Source organism: Equus caballus, chromosome 23, assembly GCF_041296265.1.
Source record: "Equus caballus isolate H_3958 breed thoroughbred chromosome 23, TB-T2T, whole genome shotgun sequence".
NCBI classification, from domain to species: domain Eukaryota; kingdom Metazoa; phylum Chordata; class Mammalia; order Perissodactyla; family Equidae; genus Equus; species Equus caballus.
The window spans coordinates 19,535,505-19,557,494 of NC_091706.1; the positions used below are offsets into that span (position 1 = coordinate 19,535,505).

At 45.3% G+C, this 21,990-nt stretch overlaps 1 protein-coding gene and 1 pseudogene across 3 annotated transcripts in view; both read left to right on the plus strand.

The window, feature by feature from the left end:
• The first annotated feature begins 4,316 nt into the window (after positions 1 to 4,316).
• Positions 4,317 to 21,990, plus strand: part of LOC100054543 (solute carrier family 28 member 3) — a 78,303-nt gene continuing 60,629 nt past the window's right edge. Inside the window, exons 1-2 of one of the 3 annotated variants that reach the window (XM_023634998.2) lie at positions 4,317 to 4,639; positions 21,596 to 21,729. In XM_023634998.2, coding sequence (XP_023490766.2) covers positions 21,652 to 21,729 — 78 coding nt within the window. In that variant the 5' untranslated portion in view covers positions 4,317 to 4,639; positions 21,596 to 21,651. Of the gene's footprint in view, positions 4,640 to 21,469; positions 21,730 to 21,990 lie in introns of those variants that run through there. The other 2 variants (XR_011431780.1, XM_023634996.2) reach the window with 2 other exon arrangements.
• On the plus strand, positions 15,398 to 16,640 carry LOC100054500 (dual specificity protein phosphatase 5 pseudogene; annotated as a pseudogene).

A 21,990-nucleotide genomic window follows, 5' to 3' on the forward strand; every position in this document is an offset into this window, starting at 1 on the left:
GAGGCTGGCCTGGTGGTCAAGTGGTTGAGTTCACATGCTCTGCTGCAGCAGCCTGGCTTCACAGGTTCGGATCCCAGGTGCAGACCTAGCACTGCTCGTCAAGCCATGCTGTGGTGGCGTCCCCCATAAATAGAGAAAGACTGGCTCAGGACCAATCTTCCTCACAAAAAAGAAACAAAACATTTTTTTAATGGGAAAGTAGTCTGAATTCTTCTGTTGTATAATTCTGGCTTTTCTCCTCCATATTATCCTTCCTAATGAATCATATATTCAAAAGAAGCTCCAAAATCATAACTTTTCAAATTAGAACAATGTATTATCAAATACTCTGTGACTGAGGAAAGAGGTAGAATGTGGTGGTCATGCCTCACAGAGAACCAGATCCAAGTACACGAAGCAGGGAGCAAGCCAGACTTTCTAGAGAGGGTGGAATTCTCCTGCGCCCAGCACAGCGCCTGAAGTGAACGTGATGCCTTAACTGTTGTTTTCCCGTTTGCGTTTCTAATGCCAAATATCAGTGAAGGAAAAAACAAAGTGGTAATGTGCCACCTTGTGGATGCACAAGGAATGGAATTATTGTAGGGGGAGTTTTTGGGTTTTTTGGTGGTGAGAATTTAACATTGTATTTTTATGGGGTTTTTTTCCAGTTATGGAAGCAATAATTGTTCTGTGCAAAAAACACAGGAAAAACGTGAAGAAGAGTGGATCCTCAAATATAAGTGGAGTATATGAAAAACATTAGTAACCATTCCAATCTTGATTTGGAGTGCACCCTATTGAAGCAGCAAATAAATGAATGAATGAATTTTTCTTAAAAAAACCTGATTTTTTAGGTCAGCTCTTGGCCTCTAGGACTGGTCTGACATTAGGATCTGATCTTCCAAAAACATTATTAACGTCCCATTTGGTTAGAAGGTCATGCTAACATTTTGTTTACATTCCATACAGGAGGGAAACATTTATTAGTACTACTGATAACTCTCTGGTGCCATGTGTGGTGTGTATTCATTACACAATCAACTAAACAAACATTTCACTATGAGTTATTACGGGATGGTTGGATATAGAAGACCTCAAGATCAGTAAATTCCCAGAAAGGGTGATCTTAGGTCCACTGTCAAAGGCAGAATTCAGGGCTGGATGGCACCTTAGCATTTCATAGATTCTTCATGTTCTTTTTTTTTAAATTGAATATATTTGACATATAACATGTACATTTAAGGTGAACAGTAAATTTAAGGTATACAACATGTTGATTTGATACATTTATATATTGTAACATGATTGTAACATATTTAGCACTCTATCACATCCATAATGACTCCTTCTTTTTAGCAGTTGGCATGATTAAGTTCTACTCCATGTTCTTTGGGGTTTAACAAACCCCAGGCTCTAGGTCTGTTTCCTTTTCTGTAAAATGATGGCATTAGACCAGATCAGCAATTTTCAAACTGGGTGCTGCAAGAAATTCCAAAAATACTTGATCCAAATTTCATTGTAAATATTTACTTTATGAATTTAGTTTATACAACAGTATGCTAAAATGTACATTTCCTGAATTTGGCATGTCATAAAAAGTGTATACAGTGATATGAACCAAATCTGGACATGTCAGAGACTTTCAACATGTTAACGTGTTCTCATTGAGTAAATTTATACTGTACAAAGTAAATTTTCTAAGTTTAAACTACAAAATACATTTGTGGTAATGTCACTTTTCTTTCTTTCTATTTTATACTGAGGTTTCATGTGAGATTTTGCATGTCTGTTTTCAAGACTGGAATTCTGAAGACCCTGACACCTCACTCAGCTCATTTGTATTGTAGTGTCATTATAATACATTCTCTGCAGCAGACCAGCAGGTGGTCACAGTAAAAACAGCTAATACTGAGGGCTCACTGTGCATAAGACACTGATTTATCTGCTTTCCATGCATTGACCCTTCAATCCTTCCAATGCTTTACGAGGTGGCCGTTGTTACTACTCCCATCTGATAGTCAGGAAACTGGGCACCAAGAGGTGAACTAATGCCCAAAAGAAGTGGGAAAGGCAGGGTCCCCCTTCTACCTCCTCCTCAGCTCTGTCAGCTCACAGCAGCGTCTTCCTGCTCTGGTTTGAATATTGCACATTCCTGCCTCAGAACTGAGACTAATGGAACTGGCCCCAGCTTGACACCTTTTCCTACCTCCTCTCTGTTTAGCTGATTCACACCCATCCTGAGGGTCCAGCTCAAGTGCCCCCTTTCCAGAAAGCATCGCCCAGTGTACCTAACTCACAGGGCTTCCCAGTCTCTCTGGTCCACTGTAGCACTGGCTCATACCAGGAGGCCTGTTCATGCAAAGGCCCAGGGATGAGTTAGAGGAACCACAAAAGTTCCTGAGAGAAGTGTGGGTGTGATAAGGAGGGCCCTGTGAAGAATGGTTTAGCTTAGACTTACCCCATGACATAGGCGGCATGGAAAGGTTTTTGGTGTGGCTTGATCAGATTGGCATTTGAGAAAGTTCACTGCAGCATGAAAAATTGATTGGGATTAACTGGGGTCAAATCTAAGGCATGGCAGAACCAAAAGGAGGCTGTAAGAACTGGGTGGGTAACATGTTGGATTCAGTTGTGGAGGGGGAAGAGAGAAGGATTGGGAGAGACTTGGTGACTTTAGATATTGAGGGTGTGAACCCTTATGTCAGACTTACAGGCATAAAAAAAGTTAATCACTCTTGATTGAAATGAGGATAAGTCCTAAATTTCTGTCTTCAACTCTGACTTCACTCCAGCTCCATCCTCATAAATCCAGTTGCCGCCTCCTCCTCCACATGAGTGTCCAGTAGGCATCTCACTATCGGCAACACAGAAACAGCCCTAGATTCCACAATTGGTCCTCTCCCAGTCTCCTCCTCAAATCGCCTGAACTCTAGGACCGATTGGTGCACTCCACTAACTAGAGAATCTGAAATTCTGTAGTCAGTAACCTCAGTAACACAAAAAGTACTAATAAGCCAGATATTCCCTGGAAAAGGTAATTTGATTCTTGTAACTGAAGGAAGGAACATAATAGGATTGGAATAGGTAGGATGTGCTTCTCCAGCAAATTTCCAAACCACAAATATCCCTTAAGCAGTTACTAGGGACTTTTTTTTCCCAGAGCTGAAATTTCAGAAGGTCACATTGTCTATCCTTTTGAGGTCTACCCTAGGGTGGAACAGATCAGGGTGGGGTGGAGCAGTGTGGAGGATGGAAACAAATAGATCCTTTAAAATGGGTTTATCCAAGCCCAGCCAGTAGGGCTCATAAGGCATTCTCAAAGGGTATAAGGTATAGGGGAGCAGAATTTGCCACCCCAGAATATGTCCCTTTGGCTTGATTTTTTTTCCTTGCTAGATTAGCAGTTTATTATAAAGGATATAACTCAGGAACAGCCAGATGGAAGAGACGTATAGAGCAAGGCATGTGGGAAAGGTCGTGGAGCTTCCACGCTCTCTCTGGGCATGCCATTCTCCCAACATCTCCACATGTTCACCAACCCAAAGGGCTTGATTATTTGTGAGAACAAAAGACTCGTGAAGAAACTTTGACCTTCCCCCTAACTACCTAAAAGAACTTACGATAGAAGGCCTGTTCCAGGAAGGCGCTCTCACCACAGACGACTGTAGTGTAACATGAGCTAGCTGTGGTGGACAGGGAGGACCTGGCAAGGCCTCTGATCAAAGTCCTCTCTATGTCCCATTGTCTCTGCAAGGCATGACAAATGTTTGTTTACTAAACGTTTGCTTTTCCATCTCCTTGTGAACTGCCTTCCTCCACTTTGAGGTCCCAAAACCACTACTCCCAACATCCCCTTTTATCTTTAGCTGAAGATGGTATTTAAGGTGGTGGCTTTGGCTATTCTAGTGAGTTACTCAGTTTTCCTAGGTTTCTTCCATGTATACAAGTTATTCAACTTTGTTTGATTTTCTCTTGTTATTCTATCTCATATCAATTTAACTCTTAGACCAGCATCAATGCAAAATAACCAATAGTCATTCTAGAGATAAGAGAGATAAGGTAAGTTTTACTTGAGCCAAACTTAGGATCATAAACCCAGAAGGCATTTTCCAGGAAGGAAGAAAGCATTCTGGAGAAGCATGGTTCTCAGTACAGTCTCCTACCTCTTTAGAACAAAGAACATACAGTAAACACACCCAGGATACATATTCATCAAAGTTTCAAAGAGCTATTCAGTGGCAAATTAGCAGGTCAGCATGACCCTAATGTCAGGGAAAAGGACTATTAGGGGCGTTACCAATAAGGCGTGATGGATAGGGTGTTGCAGATACTGGAGTAGGAGGGGAATGCCTTCTTGTCTTAAGAGAGTGCATTCTTTAACAGTTAGAGCAGAAGTACAGTGTGTGTTTGACAGGCCATAAATCAGGCTTTTTCAGTTCAAGCCAAATCAGTTTTGAACCAGAAGTTATTCTATATACCTCAATACCTGAAAATATCTTGTCACCAGCCAGAAGAACCTAGAAGAGTAGAGGAAAGTTTCTTCCTCCCCTACAAAGGCATTCTCACAGGTGAGCTGGGGGGCAAACTTGGAGTCTGGCGTCCACTGGACCCACCAAGAGGCAGACGCTGGAGAGGGCAGAGACCATCCTCCGCTCCCACGGTGAGTGCAGAGAACAGAATTTCCTTTCCTTAAATGCGCTTCTTCGTGTAACTCAACAAGCGTGTGATGGCTCATGTTCTGAAGAAGCCCTATGGCCCTATTTGCAAGCTTATCCTTAAAGGTCAGTCTGGTTTGGGATTAATTGTTAACATTGAGCTCATTTAACAAGTGTCTCTTGAGGGGAGGGAAGCTGACATTTATTAAGTACCCACTCCATCCCGGGCACTGTGTGATCTCATTTAATCCTCACAATGAAATGCTGGAGCTCTTGAGACTAATCCTGAACCATTTTCTCCCTTTCATTCTACTTGTCTACTCACATTCCTCTATCTAGTTTGACTTCTGAGGGCCACATCGGAACTTGCTCAGATTTTCTTTTCCACTTGTCTGCTTAAAGGTCCCAGGAGAATCTCAAACATTTCCAGGCCTCTCCCTGTCCTGCCCAGCCCTCCCCACCAAACTGCTAATCTTACCTTTTCTGAGTAAATACCTTTATCTTATCTCAGTAAATGACAGCCAAATTATCTTTAAAGGCTCCTTATCTTTTCCAAATTGTCACTACCCATCCATTCTCCTTTACTGAACACCTCCCAGTGGCTTCCCGGAGTCCTTGGAATAGAATGCTGTGGTTTAAGGTGACCCCTCCCATACTTTCACTCTGCCTTCCCTGGCTCTAGCCAGGAAGCCCGGCAGGTTCCAGCTTCCTTCCCACGTCAGGGACTTCATTCCCACCGCAGTCAGAGAGACCGTCCATGAGATTAGTCTGTAAATTTTTTGCAATTTAATACTTTAAAATGAGGCTTGTCCTTTGTTCTTAGTCTCTGACACCTGATAAAAGATGCTTTAATTCGGACACCCTGTTTTAAACCTTAATTTACATTCGTATACAAGCTTCCTCCCAAACATACTCACACACCAGATAACAGTGCAAACGTTGTTCTGCAATTTGCTTTTTTTTCCTATGTACCTCATCCTTTCTAACTTCTGCTTACCCTCTCATGGTACGAATGCACCATAATTCACCATTTCGCCTATAAGCTGTTCAAATGTTTTTCTTTTATTAGTGCTACAGTGAATATCTTTGTACACGGGTCCCTGAGAATTTGTGTGTTTCGGTAAGAAAGATTCCTCCAGGTGCAATGTTGGATCATATGAAACGTGCCTTTTTAAATATCATTCTCTCTGGCTGCCCTGAACTGAAGTCTAGAACTGAAAGAGGGGTTAGAGGGCATGTGGTCCATCGTGCTTTGTAACAGGAGAGAAAATCTTGGTACAAAAATGCCTAGCTGGCAACTGAAGATCGAAACAGGTCTAGGATGGGGAGGAGACTAGAGATGCTGGTTTGGAAGTTCCCTCCGAGGCGATGCTGGGGCTGTGGCTGTGAGTTTCTGAGACAGACAATATCCAGGGGTGGGAGCGCGAGGAGCACTTGGAATGCAGAGAATTAGGGTGGAGCGTGTTCAGGAAAGAGCAGTGCCAGCAGCTGAGCGAGGTGCCGGGGCAAGGATGGAGCATGAGACCTAAGGAAAGACACTTGGGTTTGGCAAGGAGGGTTTTTGGTAGAGTCGTCTGCTCTGAATTCTCAACCAGCACGTGTTCGAAATTTTCAGCACAGAAACAAATACCATCTATTGCCTGTTTACTCCTAAGGTCCTCTAAGCCACCCCTGAGACAGAGGTTAAGGACCCTGGGCACACAGCTGAGGAGCAGCTGAAGCTTGTTTTCTGAACTGCAGCGCCCCCTGCCTCCTTCCACACGCGAAGCCACATGTCTCCCCTGAACTAGTTAGAAGATCTGAACTCAAAGTACAGGGTCGGCTGGTCTTCCCCACGCCCTGGGCAGGGCTTCTTGGGGTACCCAGGGCCTCAGATCCATTCCAGATTGCACTCAGGCCCCGCCCACAGGCCACAGCCACAGCCTCCGGGGCACGTGTCTCTCTGATGACGATACTTGTGTTTGAGTGAGTGGGTCAAGAGAACAGCAGTCTGTCTGCAGGGTTAAAGTCTGGACTGCGGAGTCTGCTCAGGCTCAACATTTGGCTTCACCACGTATTAGCCGGGTAACGTGGACCCAGTGACTTGACATCTCTGAGCCTCAGTCTCCTTGTCTGAAAAGAGGGGGAAAGGATAGAACCTGCCCCAGATTTGTTGTGAGGATCGAATGAGGTAGTGTATGTGATGAGCTTAGAATGGAAAATGCTCTATGAGGATCGAATGAGGTAGTGTATGTGATGAGCTTAGAATGGAAAATGCTCTACAAGCACCCGGAGGGCAGGGACACGCTGAGAGGCCGTGGGGCACAGGCGCAGGGCACAGGCCTGTGCCCTGTCTGTCTGGGTTTGAACCGGCTCTCACACAAAACTAGTGAGCTGATTCCTCTGTACTTGAGCGGCCTCATCTGTGAGGTGGGATGCTGACCAGCACCGCAGACTGCTGTGAGCATCGGTGGCGTTTAGAGCAGAGCCCGGCACACAGTCAGCACCACGCGAGCGTCTGCTCTTATCCACCATCCTCTCTCCGCCCGTCAGGATTGTGTCTGGTGCCAGGTGGGTGCCCTGTTTGCTCAAACGCATGATGAGTTATCTTTAAGAATTACTGGAAAATGTCTTCTTTCCAGTTCACTATTTTGCACATTCATTCAAGAAACTTACTGAATTCTTAACAGCAGCAACAGCTAGTACCACCTCCCACTGACGAGGACTTCTGGAGTTCTCTGCCTAGTGCTAGGGTGTGAAGAGGAAATTTTGAAAAGATGGTCTTCGCCTTCAAGGATTTCATGGACCAGCAGAGGAAATAAGGAAGGAGGAGGATGACAGCAAAGTGCATTTAGCCCTGGGCGCCACACCACTTCACTGTCTCGTTCAATCCTCACAGCCGTGAGTGAGTCCCGACACGAAACAGAGGAATAGATGATACAAACAAAAGTAAACAGGGCAATCCCCACACGAGACTTAAAATTCCCCATACAGCCCCTTCACTCCCTTTGGGAGTGGAAAGCTTTGGATGCCCAGACCCCTGTGTCTAGATGTTCTTTTTGTTCCAATTATTAACCTCGCTTTGGTTCTCTACACATAGAGCAAATGTACTGCCTGTGAGGGTCATTTAAGGATGGAGAGCTTCCCTCTAGTGTAAAATGGAAAGGCAGTATAAGGGACTGTGAAACTTGGAGGTGTGTACCGAGGTGGGTGTCCTAGGAGGTAAGTGGATGCCAGGAATCTGGCCTATGTCACCCAGGGAAGCCAGAAAGACATCACAGAGGAGGCAGCCCTTGGGAGGAGACGCTCCAAGGGTGAGGGAGGCTTTGCCTGATGGATTGCATGTGGAGAATGAAGGGGAGGCAAGGGCGTGAGGATGATATTCCACACAGAAAAATCACATGTGCAGTGCAGTGTGGGAAAGCCTAATGTGACCTGGAGAATGAATGAAAGATAATGGGATCTGGTGGGAAAGGACCAAGGTCTTACCTACCTGGTTTAGGTGTTTTTTTTTTTTTTTCTGTGAGCAATGGGGAGCCATTGAAGAATATTGAGCAGGGGAGTGACATGATTAAATGTCCATGTGTGAAATACTTTTTGGGCAGTTACATGGTGACGAACTAGAAGAATAAGAACTAGAGGCAAGAAGTTGGCAAGGAAGCTGTGGCTATGGTTTAGGTGGGAAGAGGTGAGTGTCTGAACTGGTCAGACACTGAAGAAATAGAAAGGAAGCCGGGGATGGAGAGGTGAAAACTGGAGATTGGTTGGGTGTAAGACGTGAGAGTTAATTACCAAGCTAAGCTCTCCACCAAAGTTCTGACTTGGGAAGCAGGGTGGATGGCGATACCACGATGCCACATAGAGATGAAAGAAAACAGGAATGGGAACCTGTCTGGGGAGTTTCGGTTTTAGTCACACTGAGTTGGAGGTGCCCGTGGGGCAGCCAGGTGGAGCTGTCCAGTGGGCACTTTCCAGATGTGGGTGTGGAGCACCTGCCTTCCACAAACTTGGATTTTATTTCTGTCTTTTCCTCATTCCCTCCTCCCTCTCTCCACTGTGCTTATGGGGTCATGGATTCTTAAGAATGGTGATGAAAGCTCAAGACCCTTTCTTCAGAAAACGCATGTGGACACGTGTATAAGAAAACCTCTGTCCTCCCCCTGGATTTCTCCTTTACTCTCACACGACTACCATATTCACAGCACTTCTGACACCGGATGGGGGGGCTTCCCCACACCAAGCGACTCTGTGACACTAGGTGGGTGTCCTACAATTTAGTTCAATTCTGACACTATCTACCTGAAGACAGCACCAGATCCCATAGGCTAAGGGCTCAGTCTCACAAGACTGTCCCCCTCCCACTTCAGATGCCAACCACAAGTCCAGGTGGTCACCTGTGCTTCTGACTGATCAGGTATAAATCAGAGGTCCCCATAACCCCCTCCTCAGGTTCAGATAGTTTGCTAGAAGGCTCACAGAGCTCAGGAAAACAGTTTGCTTACTGTTCACCAGTTTCTTATAGGAGTATATGATAAAGAATGCAGGCGAATATCCAGATGGAAGAGATGTTTAGGGCAAGGTATGTGGAAAGAGATGCGGAGTCTCCATGCTGTCCCCAGGCACACCACTCTCCCAACATCTCCAAGTATTCACCAACCCAAAAGCTCTCTGAACCCTGTACTGTTGGGATTTTTGCGGAGGCGTCCTCATGTAGGCATGATCAATCCTTGACTCCATTTCCAGCCTTTCTCCCCTCCCTGGAGAATGGGGAGGTGGTGCTGAAAATTCCAGGCTGCTAACCATGACTTGGTCTTTCCGGTGACCAACCCCCATCCAGGAGCCATCCAGGAGCCCACCAGAGTTGCCTCATTGGAACAAAAGATGCTCCTGGTGCTCTTATCACTAGGAAATTTACAAGGGCTTCAGGAGCTCTGCGCCAGGAGCAAGGAGTAAGACCAAATATGTATTTCCTATTATAAGTCACAATATCACAACATGCACATGAAATGTTTGCTTAATTTCAGGAGATACTATTCAGGGACCTTAACTGAGAAACTAAGTCTCACAGGCTGGTAGAGTAAGAGGAAGCCCTGGGGACATTGACACTCCCAGGGTGAGTGGAAAAAAGAGGAGCCACAAAGGCCACTCAGAGGGAGTGGCCGAGGGAGAAGGAGCACCAGGAAGGGGTGGCTTGAATCCAAGGAGGGCCAGGATTCAGTTTCAGAATAAGGACTGCCCAGGGTTTATAGATTTGCAATAAGGAGCGCTGGCGACCTCAGTGGGTGAAGGTTCTGTAGGGTGATCAGGCATGAATTGCTGGGCAGTGACCTGCAGATGACGAAGTAGACTTAGGGGGTGTAGCCTCTTCTCTCAGTCAGGGTCTAGTTAGATCTGGGGTCATTCTTCACAGACCGGCATTGAGCGCCCTGCACGCTGTAACTGCTTCTACCACTGACAATTAGCCAGTAACTGATATTTATTTAGACAAAGTCTCTTTAGAAATGAAAGTCAGGTTTGAAATTAGAATACTTCGAAGAAAGAATGAGGTCTGAGAGCACAGTGAGTGGAGAAGCAAACAAAAGGTACAGAAGATCCAATTTACCAAGAATGATAACTTAGTCTCTGCGGATTCATGAATTTTTTTCCTTTAAAGACTAAAATCTGATTTATTCTCCTATTTCACATATGAAATCAGAAATTAATAAACTTGTGGTGGGAAAAGTCGTTTCCCTTAGAGGTAATGCACAAATCAGATATTATTCCCTCTTGGCAAAGGTGGCAGAAATGCATTTGTTTAATAAACTGACTAAAGGAGATAAAAAACTATTACTCAACTTTAAGATATGCACGCATTTAAATAATCCCCCTCTACAGTGAGACTAATTCAGTGTACATGTGGGTAGCAAGGGTTATAACTGAAAGATGGATGATTGGGCAGCAAAGAAACGATTAAAAAAAAGAAAAGAAAAGGTTTTATTGTACAGAAGGGTGTGAAAATAGCCTAGTGTCTTGCTTCTTGGAATTCATGCTCCCTGTACATAAATTACTATTCTTCCTAGAACTACAAGGAAAGGCCCTTTTGTTTCTGGAACGCCACTGAGCAGACTCAAGCTGATGCTTTGGGCGTCCAGGCTACAGGGCTTCCCTCCACTTCTCAGTCATGGTCTCAGACGCACAGTGACCTCCATGCACCAGGCCCACTTCAAGGCCTGATCAAGACTGTGAGATCTCTATGCAGTCACAAAGTCCTATGAATCTTTTTTTTGTTGATTAATATGTAATTGCTCATAATTACGTTCTTGCTTATAAGAGCAATAACAGCTAACCTTCCATAGCTCGTTCTGTGTGCCAAGCATTAGTCTGCATGCTTTCCATGTGAACTCACTCAATCTCTATAGCACGAAAAAAGAGGGGTTGGCTGAGTCATTGCCCAGCGTCACACAGCTAATCAGTGACGACGGAGCTAGAACTGAGCCCAGGTAATCTGTTCTCAACCGCTATCACCTTGTTCTAATCCATATACTCACTGCACAGAACGCCCAAGAGTGAAACAATAAACAACCACGTTCCCACCAGCCCGAACTGACAGTTAACATTCCAATCCAATTTGCATTATGACATTTCTTTAACAGATCCAAGTAGTACATGCAGATAAACAACTCTGTCGTCAAGGACCCTGGGCCACCAACGCAGCCTTCCTTCTCTTGCTTTAAAGAGGCAAGCACCGTCACGAATTTAGTTCATATTCTTCCAATCTGATTTGGAGTGATGCCACAGGCACTTACACATAAAACGTTCCCCTTTATTATTACCTGATTGTTAACCGTCTCCTGTTTAAGGGACACTAGACTGCTACTCCTTCCTCCCCTAAAAAATCCTGCACTTGTTTACTGTGCTTGAAATACCATTCCATGAACCAAGGATTGAAATAAAGCCTACACTGAGATCCAGGGATGGATGGGGTTCCGTCTGGAGAAGAGGCTGTAATGCTGAGGCCGGGCTGTGTGGAAGAACATCCAGGTGGGACAGCGGAGAAGCAAGGAGTGCATCTACAGATGTCTAAAGAGCTGGAATTCCATCTCTGCCCCCAGGGCTGCCTTAACCATAGACTACCCCATCTCAGGTGACCGCATCCATACAGGAGCTCAAGGCAAAATCCTTGACCTGGTCTTCGGTTCTGTTTCTTGCATTCCAAGTAGATCAGTAGATTGAGTAGATTCCAAGAGATCTTTCTTTGTTTTGTTCACTGATGACTTCCAAATGCCTGGCTCATGATCGGCTCTTAGTAAATATTTGTTTGGGAGCTGGAGATGCCCAAGCCTTCAGGGCAGACAGCCTGGGTTGGGTCATCTGGCTCCAGCAGGTTCTGCCTGAGTGCCCAGGGCACGGTGTTTAACTTCTGAGGTTTGTGGGCTGTTTTGGGCCTGGACAGGGTAGGCATTCCATCATAATTCACTGGGTGTGTCAACTCTGTACCAGGCACTTCTGCCCATCTCTTGCCAAGGCTGTGCTAAGCATAGTCTCCTCCCCCTGCTTCCTTCCCCACCCCACTCTGGAGCACCTGAGGTTCTCTGCCTTAATAGGCTCCTTTGTGTTAAGCCATGCCCATTTAGAGGGAACAAAGAGAGGCAGGGCTGGCAATCAGAATTTTCTGCTTACTTCCTGTGACCAACGCAGCAAAGGGAGTGTTGTGGGGAAAACCCAACCTGCTGTGTAGAGCGACATATATTACCTGGACTTACATCAGGTCTCTCACCCACACTCCAAAACGGCTTTGGAGTTTCCCCAGCTCGGTCTTGTTGGAGACAAGCGAATATACCCATCTTACAGGCTTCAGACCTAAGCCCCATGTTTAATAAGACCAATCAATATCCAAGCTGGTAACTCAGTGAGGATTTTTGAACAATTAAACCAATGTTTGCCAAACCCTGACTATGAGTCAGGTGCTGTTGTAGGTGCTGGGGATGCAAAAAGGGACAAAACCAAGATCTCTGCCTTCCTGGAGCTTCCCGCCCAGCAGGGGAAGCCGGCCATCCATGCGGCCAATAAGTGCGTTGCACTGCTTCACAAGGGGTTCTGTGCCAAGGAATTTTTATTCTGGAATAAGAATTATGATCATAAAAAAATTAAAAGATTTAGCAAGCAAATATTTGTTCACTAAATCCCGGAAGGAGTAGAATCAGGGCAGCCATGAGTTTATTTTGGAAAACTTAAGAAAAATAAGGTCAGTGTGCTGCACACTGAGTGGGGGAACCATCACACTTTATTTTATACACATTGTGACCCAGAGTTTTAGAACACGGTCATGCTGAATAAGCCCTCTTATCTGGTCTGTAGCCCCTTTCTTCCCCATATGCCACACATCTGAGGTGAGCTCCCCGCTGCCCACCTCTCTTCCAGGCTCATGCTGATGAAACTGAGGGTCAGAGCCCTTGGCTGATGCGGTCAGGTCCTGCCGGTGGGTTAACGATGGGAGAGTCTGAGCCTGGGTTCTGACATCTTAATGGGTTCTCAAATCATCCCCTGCTGGAAGTCTAGAATCTCATGGGCTGGACTGGGGTGGGGGGATGAAGGGACATATATAGATATGTCTATATATAGTATTCATTTATTCAGGAAATAATTATTTACGATAATAATAATAGTTAATTTATTGAGTATTGTAAGTGCCAGCCCTGGTCCAACAATTTCACACATGTTCTTATTAGATCCTCACAAAACCATAAGAAGTCTAAGAAACTGAGGCTCTGAGAGTTTACTGCTTAAGATCCCAACCTAGAAGCCCGGGGCTTAGGGTTAGAACCAGGTAGTCTAGCTGCAGACCAAAATGCACAGATGCAAAGCCAGAAGTGAGAGTACGTCCCGCATATCATCCCACGCGAGAAGCTCGTGACACCTGGTGGAGCCCCTGAAAGCAAATTCTCTGTTGGGATTGGGATTGTTCTGCTGTTTCACTGCTCCCTGGGCCAGTAGGACGTCTGTGTGCCGGAACTTGGGCTCCACCCAACGTCCAGCATCCCACCAACCGTCCACTCAGTAATTCAACACCAACTGATCGTGCTTGCTCAAGGGGTCTCCAGATCATGCTTTTTGAAATCTATCGTTCTTTTTATATTTGCTGCTGGCATTGTTACACAGAGTAAAGCTCCTCATCAGCTGGGGCTATTTGGTTACTTTGAAATGTAATTTCAATATAAATGCTCACTTTTCCCTTAACTATTTTCACAGTAAGAATTAAGCCTGCTTAAATGTCAATAAATGCGAGGGTTTTTTCCAGAGTTTTCTTTTTTAGGAATCATTAAGGACTCATGAGTTTTCATAGATTTGATGTTTTCAATCCACTATAAACATGGATTGGTCTCTCTCTCTCTTTTTTTTGGTGAGGAAGATTAGCCCTAACATCTATGCCAATCTTTCTCCATTCTGTATGTGGGACACTGCCACAGCGTAGCTTGACTGTGTGTAGGTCCATGCCCTGGATCTGCACCCACGAACCCCAGGCCGCCAAAGCAGAGTGAGCACATGAACCCAAGCACCATGCCACCAGGCTGGCCCCTAAACATTGTTTTTCCTGATGTTAAAATTGCTTCTACTTTTGGGGCCAGCCTGGTGACGTAGCAGTTAAGTGCACACGTTCTGCTTCGGCGGCCTGGGGTTCGCTGGCTCGGATCCTGCATGCGGACATATGCACCACTTGTCAAGCCATGCTGTGGCAGGCATCCCACATAAAATGGAGGAAATGAGCTTGGATGTTCACATAAAATAGAAGAAACGAGCACAGATGTTAGCTCAGGGCCAGTCTTCCTCAGCAAAAAGAGGAGGATTAGCGGCAGATGTTAGCTCAGGGCTAATATTCTTCAAAAAAAAATTTGCCTCAACTTTGATTACTTTTGAAGCCCTTTTCAGATCACTCCTGTAGATGCAACCTCAGTGAGGTGTGAAAGCATCCTTGTTTCTAGCACAAGGATTCCTAGGTGCAAGTGTCGGGTTTCTTTTAGGCGGATGGTCTTCGAAAGCCGAGACCTGTGCCTCCAGAGCTCCTGTATAGCTCCTCTCCAAGCTGCCTCCTGGCCAGGCCCCTTCCCAGGCACAAGCATTCTATGGTGCACGAAACAGTGTCCTCAACTAGAGGTGGGCTGGCAGAAGGACTGGGTGGTCTGGGACAACCCTGCTGAGGAGCTGAGACCCAAGCAGTGAGAAAGAACCAGTCCAGGGATCAGTTCAAGTTCAAGTACAAATGCTCCAAGGCCAGAGCAGAGTCTGGAGGGCCTGGAAGGTTTGTGAGCAAGGAAGAGAGCAGGACAAGATGAGGTGACAGCAGGCATTCTGCCCTGTTCCTCCACTAACAGAGAACAATGGCAAACAATATCTCAATATTGCAATCCTCATAAGAGGAAGCTGAGAACAGGATTTCTTTCTTATTTTTAGCAATTAAAATTTAGTTTAAGTGAATGAATGGAAGTTACCTGGAAGGATTAGTTTTGATAAGTTTTGAATCCTGCTAATGAATGCTAACAAAGCAAATCATAAGTAACAAACTAACTTCAACAGAAAAACTCAATAACTGAGGTTTTCTTGCTTAATTTTGCCTAGTTTTGTGTATGCATGATTATGATTGTTACATCGCATATGTAGGACATATTCCTTTTCTGCTCACAAATAGCTTCTAGAACAGGAGATTAAGCAAGATTAAATATCCAAATTTACCAGTCAAATAATGCTACAACTTCCAGATGTTCCAGCACCTGGTTTAAGAGCCCTGACACTATCTCAACTTTCCACCGATGTGTGAAACAACTGGGTACAGACGGGTGGGGCTGAAAATGGAAGTGAGTTCAAGATGTGATTTACACATTTACTTTTAGAGTTAAACAGAAAATTTTAAGGACAACTTAAAACATTTGGGGTTCATCCCTAAATTCATTAAATTTATTGTCACTGATCATTACTTGGCATCTCTATAATTTTGAGCCATATGGTTGACCTAGTATTGACAGATCTTACCATTTTATGGGCATGTTATGTAAGAAGAAAGCCCTAAACCAAAAATCTTATCCCCCATCAATAGCAGCATTTTTGCTGTTGTTGTTGTTATATAAATCCTTCCCAACTCTGAGCTGAGATAATAAAATTTGCATGGAATCTGTGTTAAAACCACATGGGGGGAAATATGTTGGATAATATATAGTATCAGAGACTCCAAAAATGTAAATTAGGGCTTCTGAGGTGTGAGTAGCCCAGTCAACTGGCCACAGCCCTATGGGTCAAAGGGGGTTAGGAGACCTTCTACTGGGAATCTCCAGAGTGTTGCATGGATGTAAAACCCATTTCACAAGAGAAGATCCAAATGAAAAAGCCCTCATTAGCCAATGTGGGAAACCAGTACTCAACATCAGCTACAGGCTGGCTTATGAGTAGGGTGGCCCAGACGCAATCTTTCTATGCCTCAACTTTAAGTGCCCACCATGCATGCAAGTGCAAGATCCTCGCCAACCTGTACATCACGGTCCTGCTGACGCACAGTGGACCTCTTGAGGCCTGCATGGCCCACTTGCACTGCAAATGGATCCCCATGGAAGACAGCCACGCAACTGACATTAGCTCCCACTTTCAATAAGCAATAGACTTCAGTGACTGTGTCAGGGGAAAGGGAGGCAGGTCCTGGTCCTCTGTGAGACTGGGATCCCCCGCTCACCCTCCACCTGCATGGCTTACATCACGAAGACCAAGCAGTTGGCCTGAAGGAGGCCTTGGGCTGCATTGAGCAGAGGGGTGTGATCTCACCCAACTTTGGCTTCATGGGCCAGCTCCTGCAGTGTGAATCTGACATGCTCCATGCCCACCCCCGGGCTCCCTTCTGCCAAGGGATGCAGCAGGCTCTTCATTTACAGCGTACTTGCAGCCACTTGGCCCTGACGTGCAGGGTCTTACTGCACATGCCCTGCCTCCCTGCTGGCACCAGTGCCCACACACTCCACAGTCTCAGAGCTCAGCAGGAGCCCCAAGACCATGGCCACATCCTGCTAAAACCAGGATAGGGAAACCAGCCCAGCCCCCTGGGATTTTTTTTAAGACTCTGGACATTTCCTACTTGTGCAAGACTTCACTCTGTCCCTCAGCCCCAGAGGGATAGGGAGTGGTCACCAGGCTTGCAGGCAAACTTCAGACTGACCTCAGGGACAGGTTCACTTGACCGAAAGAAGGTGAAGCCATTATGAGAGCACAGCGTGTGTAACTCCTGTACTTCCAGACCCCCTGCTCTCTCAGGAATACCCAGTCCTTGCACTTCAAAGTTCACCTTTTCATTTCAAGTGTAAGGCAATAAAAACTTGCAGCAACCAGGGAGAAAGCAGTTGCTCAGCCAGGCGAAAAGGCAGCTATGAAGCCAACTCATTTTGAAGCAAGCACAATTTCTACCTTATTTTCTTAACCTTGGCAGCCTCAGTTTCTTTCGCTGTTGCTTGAGGGCATAAGCTAATCACCATCCAGTCAGGAAAGTAATGCTACAGGGTTTGTGGGGACACAATATACATGTCGATTTGAACCCACAAATGTTTTTGGGATTCCCTCTTGGTTCCAATGGAAGGAGTTGGTTGAAGCAGTAAGACATTGACTCTCAGTTTCCTTTTCACCGTGCATTCTTCCCCGACTTTGGACTTGGGCATGATTCTTATTCATAAAGCTTTCTCATTACATGTCTCCTCAAAGCAACTCTTGTATCATTTTGAAAGGAGCTCTTCAGGTCACAGACCAAAAATCAGCCCTTTGAGGTGGTGGCAGTGGATACCAGGAGAGAAGGATACCTGCTATGTATTCTGGGTCAGTGGCACTGAAAATGCTCATTCCCCCAGCTTATTGTCCTTGTCTGTCTCTTGTGACACTTGTTTTCTTCCCTGTCCCTGTGGGTTGTCTTCAAGCTATTGACCTCTGGGATTTGCAGATTTCGCAATGTGGCGCTACTTCTTTTTTGTCTGTAGGTTATTTCTCCAGAGGAAAAGCCAATAATTTCCTAAAATTCATGTGAATGTGAAGAAAAGCAATACGTTATTGGTGGTTGTTGTTACTGTCTTTGATAGTGCAAAATATAAGATATAGTACAAAATATAGAAAAGTTGCAAGACTAACATAAAAACTCCCCTAACTTAATCAGATTCACCATTAACATATTGCTTCACTTGCTTTATTATCTATCATACTCATACATTTACAGGTTGCTTTTTCTCTGAACCATTTGGGAATAAATTGTAGACATCGTACCTGTTTATTCCTAAATACTCCAATGTCTATTACTTGAGGACGTTTTCTAACGTAACCACAGTATGATTATCAAATGAGGAAATTTAACATGAGTACATTACTGTGAGCAAAAGTCAAATTTGATCAATTGTCTCTATATGGTCCTTTATAACAAACATTTCCCTTGGTCCAGGACCCACCCCACGATGACGTGTTGCATTTATTCATCATGTAATCTTTGGTATCCTGTAATCTGGAATAGTCTCTCTGCTTTCATTGTCTTTCATGACCTTAACAATTTTGAAGAACACAGGCCAGTTATTTTGTAAAATGTACCTCAGTTGGTTCTAATGTCTTTATGATTAGATTCAGGTTATGCATTTCGGGCAGGAATACTGTGAAGAGATCTTGTGTCCTCCTCAGTGCATCACATCAGGAGGCACATGCTGTCACTTTGTCCCATTCTTGGTGACCATTTGGTTAAGATGACATCTTCCAGGTTTCCTCATTACAAAGTTTCTGTTATTCTTTTTCTTTGATTAACATGAAATTTGGGGGAAGACACTGAGAGGCTATGTAAGCGTCCTTCTCCTCATCAAATTTTTCCAGCTGCTAGTTTTAGCATGCATTCATGATTCTTGCCATCATGGTCACAGAATAGTGAAGGAAACATATCTGAGTGTTCCCTTTTCCAGAGATTGCAGTATTTTTTCCAGTGGCTGCCTTCTTTAGCTGATCATCCAAAACCAACCACCATCCCCTCATGAATCGTGTCCTATTTTCTCACCCATGAAAAGAGACAGAGAGTCTTTCCCACACAGAATGACCAGCACTGTGGTGCTTAGGAAGCAATGTCCACATGTTCAAACCTTGGGCTGGGTCCGTGGACCTTTAACTCACACCAGATTAACTCACCTCATCACATCAGATGAATGCAGCTGGCACTAACGCTGACCCCTTTTATGGGTAAGAACTGGGGAAAATTTATATACAGACCCAACCCGATGTGAAACTGTTTTTTGTAGACCTCTCACATGGCAGCCTTTTTCTCTGAACACTGCAAACAGATCATAAAAAATTAAAAGGGAAGATTTTTATCTCTGGAAATCTCATTTTCCCAGACTCTAGAATGGGCTTCCTGGAAAGTCTTTGTTCGTCCACAAGTAGTATGTTGCTGTTACCACAACCCAGGCCAAAGTCAGCGCTTTTTCTTCACTCCCTTCACCAACCTTCTCTGACTAGATACAGCAATAACGTACTTCCAGGCACTTACTGAGCCCTAAAAGTCTACTCTGGGTTCTCTTTTTGGGGAGCTGCTGGGATTTCCCCTGGAATCTTGAGTGTACGCAGTCTTCCCACACATGCCAGACTCTTCCAGGCAGCACTTTATTTAACCTTCACAGCAGGCTCCTTGTAAGACAGGTGCCACTATTAACCTCATTTTGCAGATAACAACAGATGCTTAGAGAGATAACTGATAAGTAACTTGCCTGAGGTTTCAGCTAGTTAGTGTTAGTAAGAGGCAAAGCCTGGATTGGAAGCTGGACTGAGTCCAGAGCCTGCACTCTTAACTGCTGCCTTATAGTCATCCAAGACAAACCCACGGATCTTCGGATCTTCGGATCTTCGTGGCAGGGCCAGGAGGAGGCTGAGCTAGGCAAGGTGCCTAGGGAGCAAACTTTAAGGAGGTCCTCACTCTCAGGTGCTAACCCTGCACTTGCACGACACTGAGAGCGGGTGCCCCCTTAAAATTTGCGCCCTAGGCTCTTTGCTTACTTCACCCTCCTCCCAGCCCTGGTTATGCGGAGGGCTGGCCAGTGTGAACTGGCCTCCCTAACAACTCAATGAGACTCACACATGTTCCTGGGATACATGGGAATGTAGAGATTTCTGTTCGCTCCCTTTGGTCAATGGACAAACTATTCATCCTTGAGCCTACTCTGTTCCAAGCACTCTGATAGGAACGGGAGAGAGCAGAGACTAGGATGCGGACAGTCCCTGCCCTCCTGCAGCCTGCAGGTCCAAGCATTCGTTTCCAATGGAATCAATATGGCAGGCCAATACTTGGGCCTTCTTGAGAATCACCTCACCTAAGCAGTGGCACATTTTTTGAGGATTTCACAGTACACAGAGGGGTCAAATTCTGCTGTCCTGACAACCACGTTGTTCATTCATTTTATTCAAAGGGGGCCTTTTTGCATTTACTTTGCCTGTGGTTTGCTTTCCCCATTAACAGAATGAGCGCTTTGGGTACTAACTCAGTTGTGCTTCCCTGGGGCTTTATTTCTTTCTAGAACTTAGCACTTGACAGGACTAAGTTTCAGAGGCGTGGGCTCAAATTATGGCTCTGCCTCTTACTACTTGTGTTCTTGGAAAAGTCACTCTGTCTCCCCGGGCCTCAGGTGCTTCACCTGTGAAATGGGGATATTAATTCCTCATTTTCAGAGTTGTAGTGAAGATGACACGGAAAAAATATAAGCACCTAGCAGGACACGTCTGTGCTAGTTGTCTGCCCTTCTTTGTTTATTGGCCGACCCTTGTGCCAAAGTCGTCCTTCCCAGGGGTCTGACTAACATGATGCAGACATCTGAACAATCTTAAATTGCAGCTAGGTGTTGTCCAGGCGGCAGACTCTGTGGCCGGTCTTTGACCTCATTCTTAGGTTGGGCTGTATATAAGTCGGCAGGCTGGGTTCAGCTCTCAAGCGGTAGTTTGCTGCAGTAAGTGGTGGAGCCAGGCCTTGAATCCAGGCAGTGTGATTCCAGCAAGCGCTTAACCATGTACGTATGTGTACATGGCTGTACCAGGAGAGTCACAGCATCATGCTCTTTATAGGAAACTCAGCAATGTTTAAACAAGAAAATAACAACCACCCATAAAAACACAACCTAGAAATAACCACTAGTAAATTTGATATTTTCTTCCATTCTTTTGTCCACTATATGCAGTATTCAATCTATTCTGGTTTTTCACCATCTTAAGTATTTTCCACATTTCCACACAGGTCACCCAGTTATAGTAATTAATAGATACATAACAGTTCATTTGAAATGTGCTGGGGAAATTGCTATCTTGAAGAATTCTACAGCTACTAATTTCATAAAGCAAAGAAGCCTTTTATTAAGTGAGCACTTGGTCACCCCTCACTTCTCTGCCACATATTTGCAATTCTAGAAGTTCAGTTGTTAAAAGGGATCCAGTCCGCAGACAGGGATGTAGTAAAAAGGCTTTGGAACCCACCAGACCTGAATTTGACTTCTCATTGTCCCTTTATTAGCCAAATGGGCCTGAGCAAATTGTTGACTTTCCCACACCTCAGTTTTCCTTGTTCTGAAGATAAACCAGGACTACCATATCCAAAGCACGGAGCACATACCTAGCACAGAGGTGGTCACTTGGTGGCAGCCTGCCCTGACCTTCCTGGCCACGCCCCCTCCGACTCCTAGGATCCAACACCACCCGCAGGAAATGAACTGTTTCACTCCTGACCGTAGAGAAAGCGTCCTTTTCTGTTTTGTGCAGTACAAGAATTTCTCCCTGAAGTAAGCATGGGCAGGCAACTGGGGATAATGAGAAAGCTCAAGGAGCTGGGTGGACCTGAACTGGAAGGCTCCACCCTGTCCCCACCACTCCCACGCCGCCCAGACCAGGGGATTATTGTCGAAGTTCCGAACTGAAGCAGCGCCCAGCTTCCCCAGCAGCAGGTGGCATTCTGACACCAGCAGAGGCTGTGTTCATTTTCACAGGTGCAGGGCACCTCCAGACCAGACGTCTGAAAAGATTTCAGCTCCCAGACAAATCCATGAGCAGCACAGAGGCCGTGGAGCTGGAGAACACGACAGCCCTCGGAGCGCAGGGCTGCAGCAACCCTGGCTACCAGGTGAGCAGGAGTTTCACCTCATGTTTAAGACCAAGCAAGTGGGAATCATGCTCTTTCCTTGCCTCCTTGGCAAGTTCCTTAACTAAAGCAGTGGGGCTGTTGGAACACAATAAGGTTTTAATGACACTCTATTATTTGCCTATTATTTGTTCTTCTTGGGTTGACAAACCTGAAAAGTCTCTTTTAATGGAAGCTGTTTTGATCCCTGACTTGCCCTGTCATTTAGAAACAAGATTGTCTTCCCCTTCTTTTGTTTCGGGC